This window comes from Macrotis lagotis, chromosome 6 (genome assembly GCF_037893015.1).
Source record: "Macrotis lagotis isolate mMagLag1 chromosome 6, bilby.v1.9.chrom.fasta, whole genome shotgun sequence".
Classification (NCBI taxonomy): domain Eukaryota; kingdom Metazoa; phylum Chordata; class Mammalia; order Peramelemorphia; family Peramelidae; genus Macrotis; species Macrotis lagotis.
This window is the reverse complement of record NC_133663.1, coordinates 53,487,931-53,503,212: the sequence shown is the minus strand read 5'-3', so window position 1 is coordinate 53,503,212 and position 15,282 is coordinate 53,487,931. Positions and strand designations below refer to the sequence as shown.

Below are 15,282 nucleotides of genomic sequence, written 5' to 3'. Positions count from 1 at the left end.
AGAAAAAAAAAATGATTTCTTGTTCCCTTGTTCTGTCTTTGTCTTAGTTCTAACCTCCTGTGACAATAAAAGCCCTGGCAAATACCTCTAATATTTCCTGACCCTGAGCAAGTCACTTAACTCCAAGTCTGTTTTCTAATTTGTAAAATGGATAAATATGTCAAGGTATTATTAAGGCTTTCAGAAAACTTCCTATGGGGCGAGGAAGCCTTCAAGGGCTACTGAAATGGGAGTTACTACTATCAGCTCTGAAACGGGCCCTATTACTTTTTTTGGGGGGGGGAAGGGGGAGATCAATCTGGGAGTTCATTAGCGCAGGAAATTCCCAGTGAGTAAACGTCTTCGATTAAAGTGGATTGGCACCTGTTTTGTAATTTATAATCTCAGAGACTTGCCTGAGGCACGAAAAGGTTAAGTGAGGTAATGAGGCTTCTCATATTAACTTATTAACTAAAATGAGGAGAACAGTATTTATGCTGGAAAAAAAGCCTCTCTCCACCAAAACAGTAAACGAATGCCCGGGTCTTGCTGAATGGGAAGCATCTAATCCGCCCCTCCCGGCCCTCCTCCCGAGAACCAGCCCTTCCAGGAACTGAACATTTAGAGACAAGATGCTGAGAAAGGAGGTGAGACCCCGAGAACCAGCATGTGGGAGGAAAATTCCGAGAAGGGCTGAGGGCACTAGAGCATCTCCCTCTTCTTCACTCCTGAAAAGGACAGGATATTTCTTCATTCCTGAGGTCACATTAATTGTCAATCCTAATTTCTCACACTTTTAAAATAATTTTAAATAACTATGTAAAGATCCATTTCAATCTAAAAATTGAAATAAAATGTAGCAGCTTATTTCTGATCCAGACTGGCTGTGTGGTCCTGGATCAATCACGGACCGCCTCAGTGGTCTCTCTGAGCCGAGGAAGTGACTATCTTCACCAGAGAGAGTCGTCCCCCGCCCCCCTCCTGGGGAGATGGGTCCCTAGGCGATCCCCAGATCTCTAACCTCTTCCCAATTCATCTCTGCAACTCCTTAAGCGCTGCAGTAGACTTTCTTTATAAAAGTTCATTTGTGGTTGGCTAGGTGGCGCAGTGGATAGAGCACCGGCCCTGGAGTCAGGAGTACCTGGGTTCAAATCCGGCCTCAGACACTTAATAATGACCTAGCTGTGTGGCCTTGGGCGAGCCGCTTCACCCCACTGCCTTGCCAACAAAACAAAGCCTAAACAACAAAAGTCCGTTGGGGGAAGGGGGGACAAGTATTCTTTCCCCTCATTTTGCATGTGGAGGTAGAGTCTGAAGTGAATTGTAAAAAGGTGAAGAAAGCGTTTACACTAGCTTGCTGCCCTCTAGGGCGCATGGGGGGCCGCGGAGCCGCCCCCAGAGCCTGGGAAAGGCATCCGGGGATTTAGGACTTTAAAGGACCCTCGGAGGGCAGTGAATTTGGCCCCTTCAGGCAGGTAAGGGCCAGGTGGTGGCAGTGGGGCTGGGGGAGGCCACTTTATGGTGGGCTTTTGTAGAGCGATAAGAGATGAGGGTGGGTGGGCGCTCGGGGGGGCTCGGCCTCGCTCTGCCTCGCCGTGTGACCTTGGCCGACTCTCGCCCCTTCCTCCTCTGGGGGTCCCGAGCCCCGTGAAGCTCCCGCGGTCCCCGGCCCCGCGGCTGTCCGAGCCTCCGGCCCCCTGCGGCCGGGCGGGCGGGCAGAGGGGGCGGAGAGGAGGAGGAGGAGGAGGAGGGCACGTGAGGCCGGGAGGCGGGGCCGGGCCCGATTGGCAGGCGCGGCCACCAACCCGCTGCGGGAGGGGCGCCGCGCCGGCCGGCCCGAGGATAAAGCTTGTGGCAGCCGGCGGGCGCGGGGACTCGGGCAGCATCGTCCGGGCCTGCGCGTCCGTTCGGCCCGGCGCGGGCAGCCTCGGAGTGCGGCGGCAGGAGGGCAGCCGAGCGCAGCGCAGCGAGCCGGGCAGCCGCGCATGGGGCCCCGGGGCCGGCCGGCGCGCGGCTGAGCATGGCCCAGGGAGCCCGGGCGCGCGGCTGAGCATGGCCCAGGGAGCCGGGGCGCGCCGCCCGCCCGGCCCCGCGCCCCCCGCCGCCGCCGCCGCCTCCGGGGAGATGGGCAGCCCGGCCGGCCCGAGCCCGCGCCGCGCCGCCCGCGGGGGGCTGCGGCCCGTCTAGCGGCCCCGGAGCCCAGCTCGCCTCCCCGCGCCCGTCGGAAAGTCTCCCCGGGCCGGGAGGGAGGCGCGGGCAGCGGCCGGCCGGCCCCGGGGGAGCCGCGCGCCCTTGCAGGTGAGCGGGCCGGGCCGGGCCGGGCCGGGGCGGGGGGCGCGGGGCGGGGGGCCGGGGTCCGCTGCCAACCTCTCGCTGCCCCCTCCCTCCCTCCCTCCCTCCGCAGACGCCCCCCGGAGCCGCCGCTGCCATGGGAGATCCAGCGCCCGCAGGAGCCGGGGAGCAGCCGCCGCCTTCCGCCGCCGCCCGGAGCCGGGGCTCGGGCCCCCGCCGCAGCCGCAGCCGCCGCCGGAGCGCGCCGTCCGGACCCCGGGCAGGGCCGCGGGCGGGCCTGGGCTGAGCGGGCCGCGCCCCCCGGCCCCGGCCCCGCCGCTCGGCCCGGCCCCGGCCCCGGCCCGGCCCCGCCGCTCGGCCCCGGCCCCGGCCCCGGCCCGGCCCCGCCGCTCGGCATGAAGGCGTTCCGCAGGAAGGCGCTGCTGCTGTGCGCCGGCTACGCGCTGCTGCTGCTGCTGACCATGCTCAACCTCCTGGACTACAAGTGGCCGCGGCGGCCCCCGCCGCCGCCGCCGCCCTGCCGCGGGGAGCCCCCGCCGCCGCCGCCGCCGCCCGCGCCCCGCGCCCTCTCCCGCGCGCCCCCCGCGCCCGGGCCCGGCGCCGGCGCCAACGGCAGCGCGGCGCTGCCCCGCGGGCGGCGGCTGGTGTACGTGTTCAGCACGTGGCGCTCCGGCTCGTCCTTCTTCGGGGAGCTCTTCAACCAGAACCCCGAGGTGTTCTTCCTCTACGAGCCCGTGTGGCACGTGTGGCAGAAGCTGTACCCGGGCGACGCCGTGGCGCTGCAGGGCGCCGCGCGGGACATGCTCAGCGCGCTCTACCGCTGCGACCTGTCCGTCTTCCAGCTGTACGGGCCGGCCGGCGGCGCGGGCCGCAACCTGACCACGCTGGCCATCTTCGGCGCCGCCACCAACAAGGTGGTGTGCTCGGCGCCGCTGTGCCCGGCCTACCGCAAGGAGGCGGTGGGGCTGGTGGACGAGCGCGTCTGCAAGAAGTGCCCGCCGCAGCGGCTGGCGCGGCTGGAGGAGGAGTGCCGCAAGTACCGCGCGCTGGTCATCAAGGGCGTGCGCGTCTTCGACGTGGCCGTGCTGGCGCCGCTGCTGCGCGACCCGGCCCTGGACCTCAAGGTGGTGCACCTGGTGCGCGACCCGCGCGCCGTGGCCAGCTCCCGCATCCGCTCGCGCCACGGCCTCATACGCGAGAGCCTGCAGGTGGTCCGCAGCCGCGACCCGCGCGCCCACCGCCTGCCCTTCCTGGAGGCGGCGGGCCACCGGCCGCCCGGCGCCAAGAAGGAGGGCGCGGCCGCCGGGCCGGCCGACTACCACGCCCTGGGGGCCATGGAGGTGATCTGCAGCAGCATGGCCAAGACCCTGCAGACGGCGCTGCGGCCCCCCGACTGGCTGCGCGGCCGCTACCTGGCCGTGCGCTACGAGGACCTGGTGGGGGACCCGGTGAAGACGCTGCGCCGCGTCTACGGCTTCGTGGGGCTGCCCGTGAGCCCCGAGATGGAGCGCTTCGCCCTGAACATGACCAGCGGCTCGGCCTCCTCCTCCAAGCCCTTCGTGGTGTCGGCCCGCAACGCCACGCAGGCGGCCAGCGCCTGGAGGGCCGCCCTCACCTTCCAGCAGATCAAGCAGGTGGAGGAGTTCTGCCACCAGCCCATGGCGCTGCTGGGCTACGAGAGGGTCAGCAGCCCCGAGGAGGTCAAGGACCTCAGCCGGCCCCTGCTGCGGAAGCCCCGGCTCTAAGGACCGCGGGGCCGGGGGGCGCCTCCCCCGCGGCGAAGGGACCCTCGCTAGCCTATAGTACACTCACCCTCGCTGTAAATGTTTCTGACTTGGGGGTTGCAAGGAACAGCAGCTGGCCACGACATCCCAGAAGGGGCAGGGCCGGCGAGGGCTGGCAGCTGCCCCTCCCCTCCCCTCCCGGGCTCCCCTCTCTTCCTTCCTTCCATGCCAGTCCGTTCCTCCCCATCCCTCCCCTCCCCCCTCCTTCCGTTCGGAAGTGGGATGTTCAAGTTCTCAGCTACCAAAACCTTGTTTACAAACTTTGTGTGGTGTCTGTGGTCATGTCAGTGGACTGGACAGGGAGTGGGGTGGGCCTCGGGAGAGGGAGGTCAAGCGGGGTCTGGACCCCCGGCGAGAGGCAGAAATCAGGGGAGGCAAATCCGAAATGGACTTCTGTGGAGAAAAAAGCGGAGCTCACATGTGATTATTATTATTAATAAAGAAAATAATAAAGGATATTCATTTTTTTAAACCACCGTTTTGATTGCTTTGGGAACGACCTGGGTTAGCTGACACCGGGGCAGCTGCAGAGTAGAGCTTGCTTTCCTGGGTACAGGTCCCACGAGGGCAGCCAGATGGATTGGTGGGGGGGGGGGGGGTGCAGGCAGCATTTACTTGGCTGCCTCTTTTGCTCAGAGCTGAGAGTCATTTTCTTATAAATAAACCACAGCTTCTGTCGGGCTCCAGTGCCAGCGTTTGTACACAAATTCACTAGTACTACCTACCCCTCCAAACCTCTACAAAAAAAGTGAGCAGATGAGTGGAAAAGTACAGCTTCTTCCTTCCTTGGTTAGGAATCTTAAAGAAAATTCTAATGCCTGTGATTTCCCAAAAAACTGCTTTGGGCTACCACAGTGTGCAGCTCTAATACTTCTGAGGACTTATTTTCTCTGTCCAGAGCTTACTTCAGAATTTGGTCATTCAATATGATGGATGTCAAAGAAAGTATGTGAGATTGAAAAATACCTGGAGATAAGAACAAAAATTGAAAGTTTGGAAACTGCTTTGTGTGTGTGTGTGTGTGTGTGTATTCTACAACGGAGGAGGCATACACTCTTCAGCCGAGAGATCACCAAGGAGCCTGGATCTGGATGGAGCATTTTTCTGTTCCTCACAGAACAGGGAAGAAAGCAATGAAGTTGGACTGAAAAAGCATAAAGTTATTCCAGTCTAAAGAAGGGTGTGTGTGTGTGTGTGTGTGTGTGTGTGTGTGTGTGTGAATTTATCATGCATGTCTTGTTTTGATGTGTTACTTTCTTCCCCTTTATCACAAAGTATAAATTTGCCAAGGAAATGGTAGGCCACAGAATGAGGCTTTAGTCTCAACTTATCCTTCCATATTTTAAAATGAAAACATGGGTTAGTCTGTTTGAGAATTTTACTTGGAGAAAAACATTGTATCTTTTGCAGGGGGTAATGTAGCTATTCTAACTGTTTGGGACCAATATAGTCCTGCATTAATAACAGGTTATGAAATTTAGGCATGTAGTGCAGCAAGCAGACAGATTTGAGATATTTGATGTTAAATATAGTACAATTTCAATATGCTCCTACCCTGATTTCACTGTAAATTTATTATGAGACCTCTGGAAGGAAGATAGCTTGCACAGATTCCGTTAACTGTTGAGAATTTATTTTTAGAAAAGATAAAAAAGATAAAAAGAATAATGTTCTTAGGAAGATACTTATTTTAACATAGGAGTGACTATTAAGTGCATAATTGTAATTATGTGTGGAATCAAATTGTACCATTAAGGATTTCCAGATGAGAAATACAAAAGGGGAAATCAAGTATTTTTCTCAGAATTTTTGTTTTTTTAAAAGCTGAGATAAAAGGATCTAGAGAAAAAACATAATCATTTCTTAATTTGTCCAAGAGTTTTCTGCTTTATTATACTAGATTGCATATAGAGTGTTTTGGTTCTTGGTTTTCATGAAAAGCAGCACCAGTAAATGTATTTGTGACACTTTTAATTTAAAAACACTTTAAAATTAGATTAGCACATAATAAATAAGATGAATTGATATTTGATGACTGCAGATGGCATCATTTTAGGAGGGAATCAAGGGAACATCATTAAAGAGCAAATGCTTTTAATAAAAAGGAAAAACGAATCAGAAGCAAATTTTTGCCTTCGTGTTGGATGCAAGCAATCTGAACTTACCATTTGATATACTAAAATTCATGTTTCATTTTTATTGAAAAGGATTCTTTAATAAAGCATTTGAATTCCAGTTGTGATATCTTTACCTAGGAAGTGGCTAAAGACTTCAACTTCACAATAATAGGCTAGCAATTTTGCATTTTATAACATCATGGGTACTAAGAGGTTTATAGAAAAGACTGAACCCCTTAAATGCTAAATAACTTTGTAACTTAAACATCAATGGTCACCACGCACCTCCACTATTTTAAAAAAAGTTATTTTCCTTTATCAAAAAATGTAACTTCTATGTTGTTCCCCCCACCCCACCTCCTTGTCTTCCAACAGCTTCCTGCACACCTTTCTTCTCTTCAAATATGTGTGATTTGAAAAGGTGCTTTGTCTCTCTTAGAGACTTTAAGGTAGCTATAGATTAGGGGAATGGGGTCTAGAACCACGATATGATCTACAACAAAGTCTAAGTCAATCATTTCTGGGTCGTTCAGCTCTCATGGACTTGGGGATGGTCCAAGTAATTGTTCTTAATTTGCATTCATATAGAGCTTCTAAGTTAACAAGGCACTTTAGTATCTCATTCCTGGGGCTAGGTGCTACAGGTGTTTTAAACACCATTTAGTAAATGAAGAAGCCAAAATTTTGGAGATTAAATTATGTGCCCAAGGTAACATGTAATGGCCAGAGACAGATTTTTGAATCCATGTTCTTATCCCTGTTCTGATTCCAGATCTGGTGTACATCTTTCCATGGTCCTGGAGTACTAAAATTCTAATAAAAATGCCATTCTATTATGATGAATCTGAAACAGATTGTTTTAAAATTTTTTTGTTTACTTTTAACATTAATTTAAAATTCTTGCATATTTTAATATTAGCTGTGTTGGGGGGGGAAACAGAAAAAGCAAGAAAAAGAGTGAAAAATTCTGCATTCAGAAATAATCCTCTCTCTGAGATGGGGATAGCATTTTTCATCATGGGTCCTTTGGAATCATCTTGGCTCATTGTATCAATCAGCATAGAAGTCTTTCCACAGGTGATTATTGTTACAATATTGCTACAACTGTCTACAATGTTACAGTTCTGCTCACTTCAATTGCATCAGCTCATAAAAGTCTTGAAATATATGGTCATAATTTTAAAACCTACTATGGTGATATGATTATTACTTAATGGAAATATTCTTTTAGGATAAATTATTTTAAAAAACTTTTGCTGATGTAATTTAAAAGATTCTACTGTCGGGGCAGGTAGGTGCCGCAGTGGATAGAGCACCGGCCCTGTAGTCAGGAGGACCTGAGTTCAAATCCAACCTCAGACATTTAATCATTATTTAGCTGTGTGGCCTTGGGCAAGCCACCTAACCCCATTACCTTGTAAAAAAACTTAAAAAAAAGATTCTATTGTCATTTTTCAAAGACTGCCTGTCCATGCCTCCTTTCCCCCTGCCACTACTCCCCTCTGAAATTCTAGTTAATACTTAAGCACATTTAAGCAAAATAAATCAACACACTGACCAAGGCTGGTAATATTTGCTAGATATCGTTCTCCTAGGTCATGATCCCAGAGAATCAGAGTTACCGTCTATGTGCCGCAATCATAACTGATCACTGCACAGGGCTTAGAGCCTCAATCATTCACTGGTGGATTTTTTCTCCCACATTTTTGTGGTAATTGTTTTTCTGTTTTACTTCTTTTTTTCCCCTGCGTCAGTATACAGAAATTCTTTTACATTTCTTTGAATTCTTCAATTTTGTCATTTTTGTGGTACAACAGTATTCTATTTATTGTCATCAGTACCACCACTACCACCAGCAGCATCATTGCTATCATTTATATGACAATTCAAGGTTAGCAAAGCACTCTTCATTTAATATCTTATTTGATCTTCACAACATCATGAAACAAGTGTTAATATTATCTGCATCTTGTAGATGAGGCAACCGAGAGAGATTAAATAATTTGCTTAGCATCACAGAGTTAAATATCTGAGACAGGATTTGAACTCAGGTCTTTCTGGGTCCAAGTCCAGCCTGCTACTTACTTCAAATTTGTTCAGCAGTTTCTCAAATGATGGGTTCCCAAAGAACTAAAAGAGTAGTTTTTAACTATAAATATGCTATTCATGTAAATGTAATACCTTTCCCTTTTCTTCAGTTCCTTTTTCTATATACTGCATCAAAGAATATGCATAGTTTTATTATTTTTTAGTATAATTCCTAATAATTTCCCAGAATTACTGGACTAATTCCCAACTCCACTAACTGTATTAAGTATGCCTTTCTTCCTATGGTCCTCTATTTTCTTAAATTGTCTTTGCCAATCTATAGATATGAAGTGGAACATCAGTAGTTTTCAAATTTTTATTTCTCATTATTAGTGATTTGGAGTATTTATTGTAGCTCACATTTCCTCATTTGCTCATATCCTCTGGCCAATTATTAGGAAACACCATTAATTTTTAATTTTTAAATCTTCCACATTTGAAAGAGCAGTGGGATTTGCAACAGAGTAAGAGATGTGAGTATGAAATATTCCATATACTTTCTGTCATTACTGATATATTGATTTCACCAAATTCTTCTTTCTTTTAAAATCGTTGTTGTAAAGGATAGCTTTTTGGGAGGGTATGTGGGGAAGAGAGAGATATGTTCAGAAATGAGTAGATGTTAAAATAAAATAACATATAAGGAAAGAATATAAAGATAAAATATTTTCTGAAAAAGAAGTTATGGAATGAAGGAAATTCTGGAAAAGGGGGACCATTTGTATGAACTGATGCATTATGAAATAAGCAGAACCTAAAAAATAAAACACATAACTAAAGGACTGTGAATGAAAAGATCCCTACAACAAAGCCAGACTCTGAGTAATCCAAAAAACCAAGATAGAGAATGAACTATATATTTTTCTTCATGGAAGAGAGGTGGGACACCATTATGGTAGAATGTTGTATGCATTTGTTGAATCAGTCATTCCACCTGGTATTTTTGCTTAATCATTTTTCTTTGTTACAAGGGTAGATTCTCCTATTGTTTCTGTCCTTTAAGGCCTACCTACAGTTTATCTGTTTCAAGAGTCTTCCAGTCCTAACTTTACAAAGGTTATCCTAATTAATAGGTAAAGGGGTAAAGGGGGAAATCTATCTTAAGTGTATGATGTGTGAGAGCTCCTGGCCTATGGGAAATTAAAAAGGGACATTCACAAAATAAAAGTCAATACAAAATATACATACAGTTTTTTTATTAAACAGCTGCAAACACTTCACTGTAAAAATCCATAAAACTTTATAAACATTTTGTAAAGTCTATGCTACAGTAAAAGAATCAACACAATTATTTACATGCAATACTGACAAATTTGGCACTTTTTGAAAAGAAATGTACAAAACACTTGTGTTTAAAAAGAAATTCAAAATTATAAATGACAAGGGTAGATTCTTTTGGGGGTGGAGTGTGGCAAGGGGCCTTTTCCCAGAAATGACCATAATGGAAAGACAATATTATCAATAAAATAGATTTTTAAAACCCCCAGGAATAGAGATATAATCTTCTAGGCAATAGAATTGACTTCATGAATTCCAGGGATTCTTGTACTTGGATGAATAGGGTTATTGCTACTAATTGATTGTGTGATCTTTGTCAAGTCAATTCCTCTTTCTGTTTTCCTAACTGTTAAGTGAGGGGCTAGAATAGAAATCCCCAAAGTTGTTTTCAAGTCTGAAAAGAAATTATCTAACTTTTTCAAAGTGAAAATTTGGTTTTAAAAGTTTCTCAAGTTCATTAAGGTCAAGGGTAATTTAACTGGAAAGTGTTCCCCCCCCCCCCCCCCACAGAACTCTACCGAAACCAAGCCTACAGAACTATCCATCTGCTTTTGACATTAAACAAATGTTTTTGATGTTGTGAATAAACTCATCTTTCATGAGAGAGGAGGACAGTGACCTGGATTGGAGCCAGACAGAAGAGTGGACACTACACATGGATCCTGACGTGTTGTATATACTAAGCAAGATGAAGGTCTGGGCCACTGCATCCCCATTCCTGACCCCTGCTAGCCCAATCCTCAGTTTCTATGGAATACAATAACTCCTGATGCAAACTGAGCTGCTGTTGTTTCATAATTAATTGAGGCTTGGGAGAGACCATTAAATTAATCTTGTGTGGACAATGAAGTTAAGACTATTAGCAAAATTCAGCCACTAGAGATTACTTCAAAATATCAAAAAGTGATGAAAATTTTTTTATTGTCACCATAGAAAGGAGAAGCATCAGTTCACTTGATCCACATCTTAATATCAGTGAGGTGTTTTGTAGACTTAAAAAAAAGAAGACTGATGCTAAGGAGCATCAGTTCTGCCTTCTTGTGTGGTGTGGGCACAGATCTTAGCCCAAAAATCCTTTTTAGTATATTCTTGGGTTCGTATGATGAAGCTGTCAATTATAGAAGATGACACGACAATTGTGTGTGATGGGAACCAGTGTTGTCCATAGAACAGGTTCAAAGTGACAAATGGAATTTTAGGAACGACTTTCTGTTGGTGACTGGGGCAGAGGTGAGGGCTCTCTTCAGATGATAAATGACTGGTCTACTCATCCCCCAGTGCTGCCAATCTTCAAGAAAAGGTTTTTCATATCTGTCAAAGGTCAGAGCAAAGGAAAAAAAAGTATTAGTTTTTTCTTTTCCAAGACAAATAGCTCCTATTTTTTTACAGTCAGGTGCACTATTGGGCTACAAGATTTTGATATAAATATTTAATAATTATGTCACTTGACTTTATTACATCTTATATAATTCTACACACCCTTAATCATCTTCTGCTTGGAAAAACAATTGTTAAATTGGGCAACAACTCAAGCTAGCAAAATGGGAAATTTTATGAGCTGATTTCATCTTTTTGCTGGCATTATGAGATATTGTTTATAAATGTAAGGTGTTAATGGAGCATTAGAGACTGTGTCTACATGCTCAGGGACAGAACTGGGACACAATGGATTGCACAACTTTTTTGGTTGATATCCAAAAGTATCACTACAATGACTTCTTCTTCCCATATTGCACTTCACTAGGGCAATGAGCATGATTGCAATTAATTGAATTAGTAACTCTGCCCAATAGCTACAGTTAGAAAAAAATGTCCCAAGATAGTTTTGCCCTTGACTCCTTCTCTATGCAAACGAAATGAAATGAAATTTAAAATGATTAAACACCCATTATGTGCCAAGGAAGAGACTCTAGGGTTACAAAGACACAAATAAAACAGTCCTTGACCTGGAGTTTCCATTCAATGGAATTCGCCAGAACAGGTGAAAACAATTCATACTGTCCCATGGAAATTAAAAAAAAAGTTTCCGGAAAGAGAGTTGCCTTTTGCTTAATGTAATTTTCAGATACATTTTATAGAATTTAAGAAGTTAATGCCTGAAGCACATCAGCAATCATCTCATCTAGTACTTTTATTTTAGAAGGGAAGAAACAAAGATTCTAAGTGATGAGTACAAGGTCACACAAGGAAACTAAAGTACCCTGCCTCCTGTCCTTAATATCTGTATGACCATGGACAACTCATCTAACCTCTCTCAGATTTTGTGTCCTTTTACCTGAAGTGTCCACCAACAAGGATTTTTGTGAGAATCAGCTGTAAAAAAAAAGCATATAAAGTACTTTATCATTCTTAAAGTTATCTTGAAGTTTCAGCAACTTTGTTTCATTCTTCTCATATTTTTCACTATCATTAATATTAGCAATTAATACTCATTTATTTTTAATTTAATATTTAATTAGCAAGTTTATCTTTTTTTTTTCAATGGAGTTCAGGCAGAAACAGTCTGAGACAAATAATTACCCTTCTATTATTGTTTTTATATTTAGTGACTTCTGGAACTTGCACAAATTGATAAAAATAAATTTATTTTTGTTAACTGAATAAAAGTGTTAAGATATAATCTCATCTTCTGTGGGCTCACAGAAAGCATGTTCAGGACAACTTTAGTAGCAGATGGGACAATAGGAATGATGCATATTTTTAATCTTGTTCCCACATAATCTTGATTTCTCTAGCTCTCTATAATTTGAAAACTTTTAATTCCATGTAATTTGGAGATAATGACCATTTGGTCTGATGACATCTATTAAAAACATTGTTCTTGAAAGTTTTTATAGAACAGTGTTTTATAGAACAGTTATCTGATCGATTGTGGGCACCAGCTCTCTCTGTGATAATGATTTGGATCTAATACATATTGTCATTATGGTTGAATTCTCAAAGACATTTTGAGGTCCATATTTGTAGAAGAGAATTTATTGTCCAGTAGTTTAGGAAAGATAGTGAACTTCTGATGTGTAATTCTGGTCACAGGTCATGTTTTGCTAGATATTTGGTAAGTGCTAAATTTTTTGATAATCTCTAAGGATAGGTTCTATCATTTCCTTACCTAGCATTACTATGTCAGGCTGGTGAATTGGCATTATTCCATATTTACATCTCTTGCATTTTCTTCTTAAGACTATATACTACTATTGAATACTTGGGAAGTTGCTGGATGCAATCATCTTAATTATTCATATTACTATGCCTTTGGGTAGGGCTCTCATTTGCTCTAACCTTTAGGAGGATTCAGTCTTTCCCATCTCATCCTCTCACTCACAGCTTTCTTTTTAATCACCACTTCATCTCCTCTCCCAAGGAGGAATAGTTTTCCTTTCAAACTCACTGAGCAAAGTCAATGGAAAGGAGAAATAATTCAAGCATCATCCCTCACATCAGTCACAGTCTCCTGAAACCAAAGCTATTTAACTTAGGAAGCTTAGGATGATCTGGATTTATTTTTTTCTCCTGCTTTGGAAAGATAAAAAAAAGTGAATAACATTTTTTTTTATTTAGCTTGAGACTTGAAGCAGGAAAATTGCCCCTTCTGTTGTATAATCGAGCTCTCCCCTTTTTCTCTCTTATTCCATCTCTTTGAGTCTCTGTTGCTTTGCCTCCATCTGTCTCTGTCTTTCCTGTTCTCTCAACTTGTTAGTTGATGGGCCGGCAACCCCAGATCAATGTCTGCCTGCTTTTTCCCTCATGCTCACGTCTGGAGTCCCTGGGTGCTGCCAGCTATTGTGTTGACAACTCCATTTTTCTCCTGACTAGAGCTGGGTCTCCTCTTTAGGCTTACTACATTTTTGTTGATGATATTATTGGATGGAACTACTTGCCCATTTCCCCTCTGGGGCTGTGATGTCCAACCTTCCTTTCCCTAAGGATAGGAGTTATATTTTTCAGCCACTATCTGACCCCATTCTATTACAGGATGAAGACAGTTCCCCAAGAGGACTAGTAGGTGGATACAGTGGAGTTGCTGCTTGTCATTGGACACTGTTTTCACTGTACTGGAACATTCATATAATTTATATTGATCAATAAATCTGGAATCCTTAAGAATAAGCATGGATAAGTAAGCATAAGGACAATTTTTGTAATTTCCTGTGGTTCTGACCTCAGACTAAATTAATATCATAAATCCCTCCATTTCTATAAAAAAAATCCCCAGGACTCAGCAATGATTCTTTGTCAACATATTATGGATTGGCTTCATGTGATTATTGCTCACAGAGGACCTTTTGGGTCTAAATCTTGAATCACCACCACCACTACCATCCTCACCATCCTCATCCTCACCATCACCACCATCACCACCCCATCATCATCATCATCCTAATCCTCATCCTCATCCTCATCCTCATCCTCATCCTCATCATCACTTAGCAGCACCAGAGTTTGAATTCAGCTTCCTGGACTCCAAATTTAGTGCAGTTGCCCCACATTGAAGCTAGTTCATTCTGGGGCATATGTCTTACTATTGCCCAGCCAATGCTGAGTCTTCAATAGGTAGAGGAGTGAAATGTTTGCATTCTGTTGTGACTCCTATCCTTTGGAGTTCCTCTGCCAGGGATCATTTTTTGTTCAAGGATATGATCCCTCCTGGAAGAAGTGCAGAAGAATGAAATTTCCTATGTGGGCCAGTTCAGCTAATCACAGAGCTTCTTTTCATTCCTGTTGTTGGGGCCCTGGTTCAGCCTGATCTGTGATGTCATTGCCCCTTTGTTAAAGGTCCTGTGAGGCTCTGGCTCTCCCTGGGGGAAAATATAAGAGGAAAAAAGAAGGCTGCATACTTGGAAAGCCAGAATGTCAAATGACAGAGAAGTTTAAGCCATAAGAATACTGTTTCAGATGGGAGATGTATTCATCTGGCATGGCTGGGTCACTAATCCAGACATCCCCTTTTTATTACAGGTAGAGTGTGGCCCATTGGACTGTGGGAAAGGGGCTATATCTGATTATTGAACAAATGGCCGCAGCAAAAGGATCATAAGGCAGGAGGCATATTTTTCAAAAGTGAGTTCATAATCAGAATTGTTCCATTTAGCAATTTTGACATGTGTCATACAAGAGTGCAGGGGAAAAAAAAACCAAGAGACATTCACATAGAAATAAGCCTAGAAAGGAGCCCTTCTGAAGGACTCATGTGCCCTCTTGTCCATTAATGTTTAAAAAGGGAAATCCTGTTAGAGGAAAAGAAACAAACAGCTATTATGAGTAAAGAGGCTTGAGGTGAATTACACATTCAAACAAAAAATGGTGAAATCTTAAGGGGACTAATGAGAAAATTCAAAGATAATGATGGTCTTCATAATATCTCTTATTTCCAGAGCATTTGAAGGTTTCCAAAGAGCTTTCCCCTTAAGCAGCCCTGGGACGTGGGTGCAATTATGGAAAATGTGTGTGTGTGTATGTATGAATTTTTGACATGAAGGAAGGATCTGGAGCAGCAAATCTCCCTTTTGCTTTCAGACTAGAAACCATTTAAAGCAGCAGGGTGTACATTTAAAAAAAGGAAGATTTAAAGAAAAAGAACTCAGGTTCAAATCCCAGTTTTGCCACGTGACCTTGAGTATGTCATTTCCCCCCTTTCTCTTTTCCTTTCTTATCTGTTCAGTGAAGTCTTGGGTTCTATAAAAGCTCTCATTTTCCTTCCCACTATCCCAATCCAGTATTCCTATTTTCAAGTTTTTTCCATTTAG

At 45.1% G+C, this 15,282-nt stretch overlaps 1 protein-coding gene across 1 annotated transcript; it reads left to right on the top strand.

Moving 5' to 3' along the window:
- The first annotated feature begins 2,031 nt into the window (after positions 1 to 2,031).
- Positions 2,032 to 4,108, top strand: CHST2 (carbohydrate sulfotransferase 2). Its single transcript, XM_074192735.1, has 2 exons — positions 2,032 to 2,160; positions 2,643 to 4,108. The coding sequence occupies exons 1-2, from the start codon at positions 2,032 to 2,034 to the stop codon at positions 4,014 to 4,016; spliced, it is 1,503 nt and encodes a 500-aa protein (XP_074048836.1). The 3' UTR covers positions 4,017 to 4,108.
- The last annotated feature ends 11,174 nt before the right edge of the window (positions 4,109 to 15,282 follow it).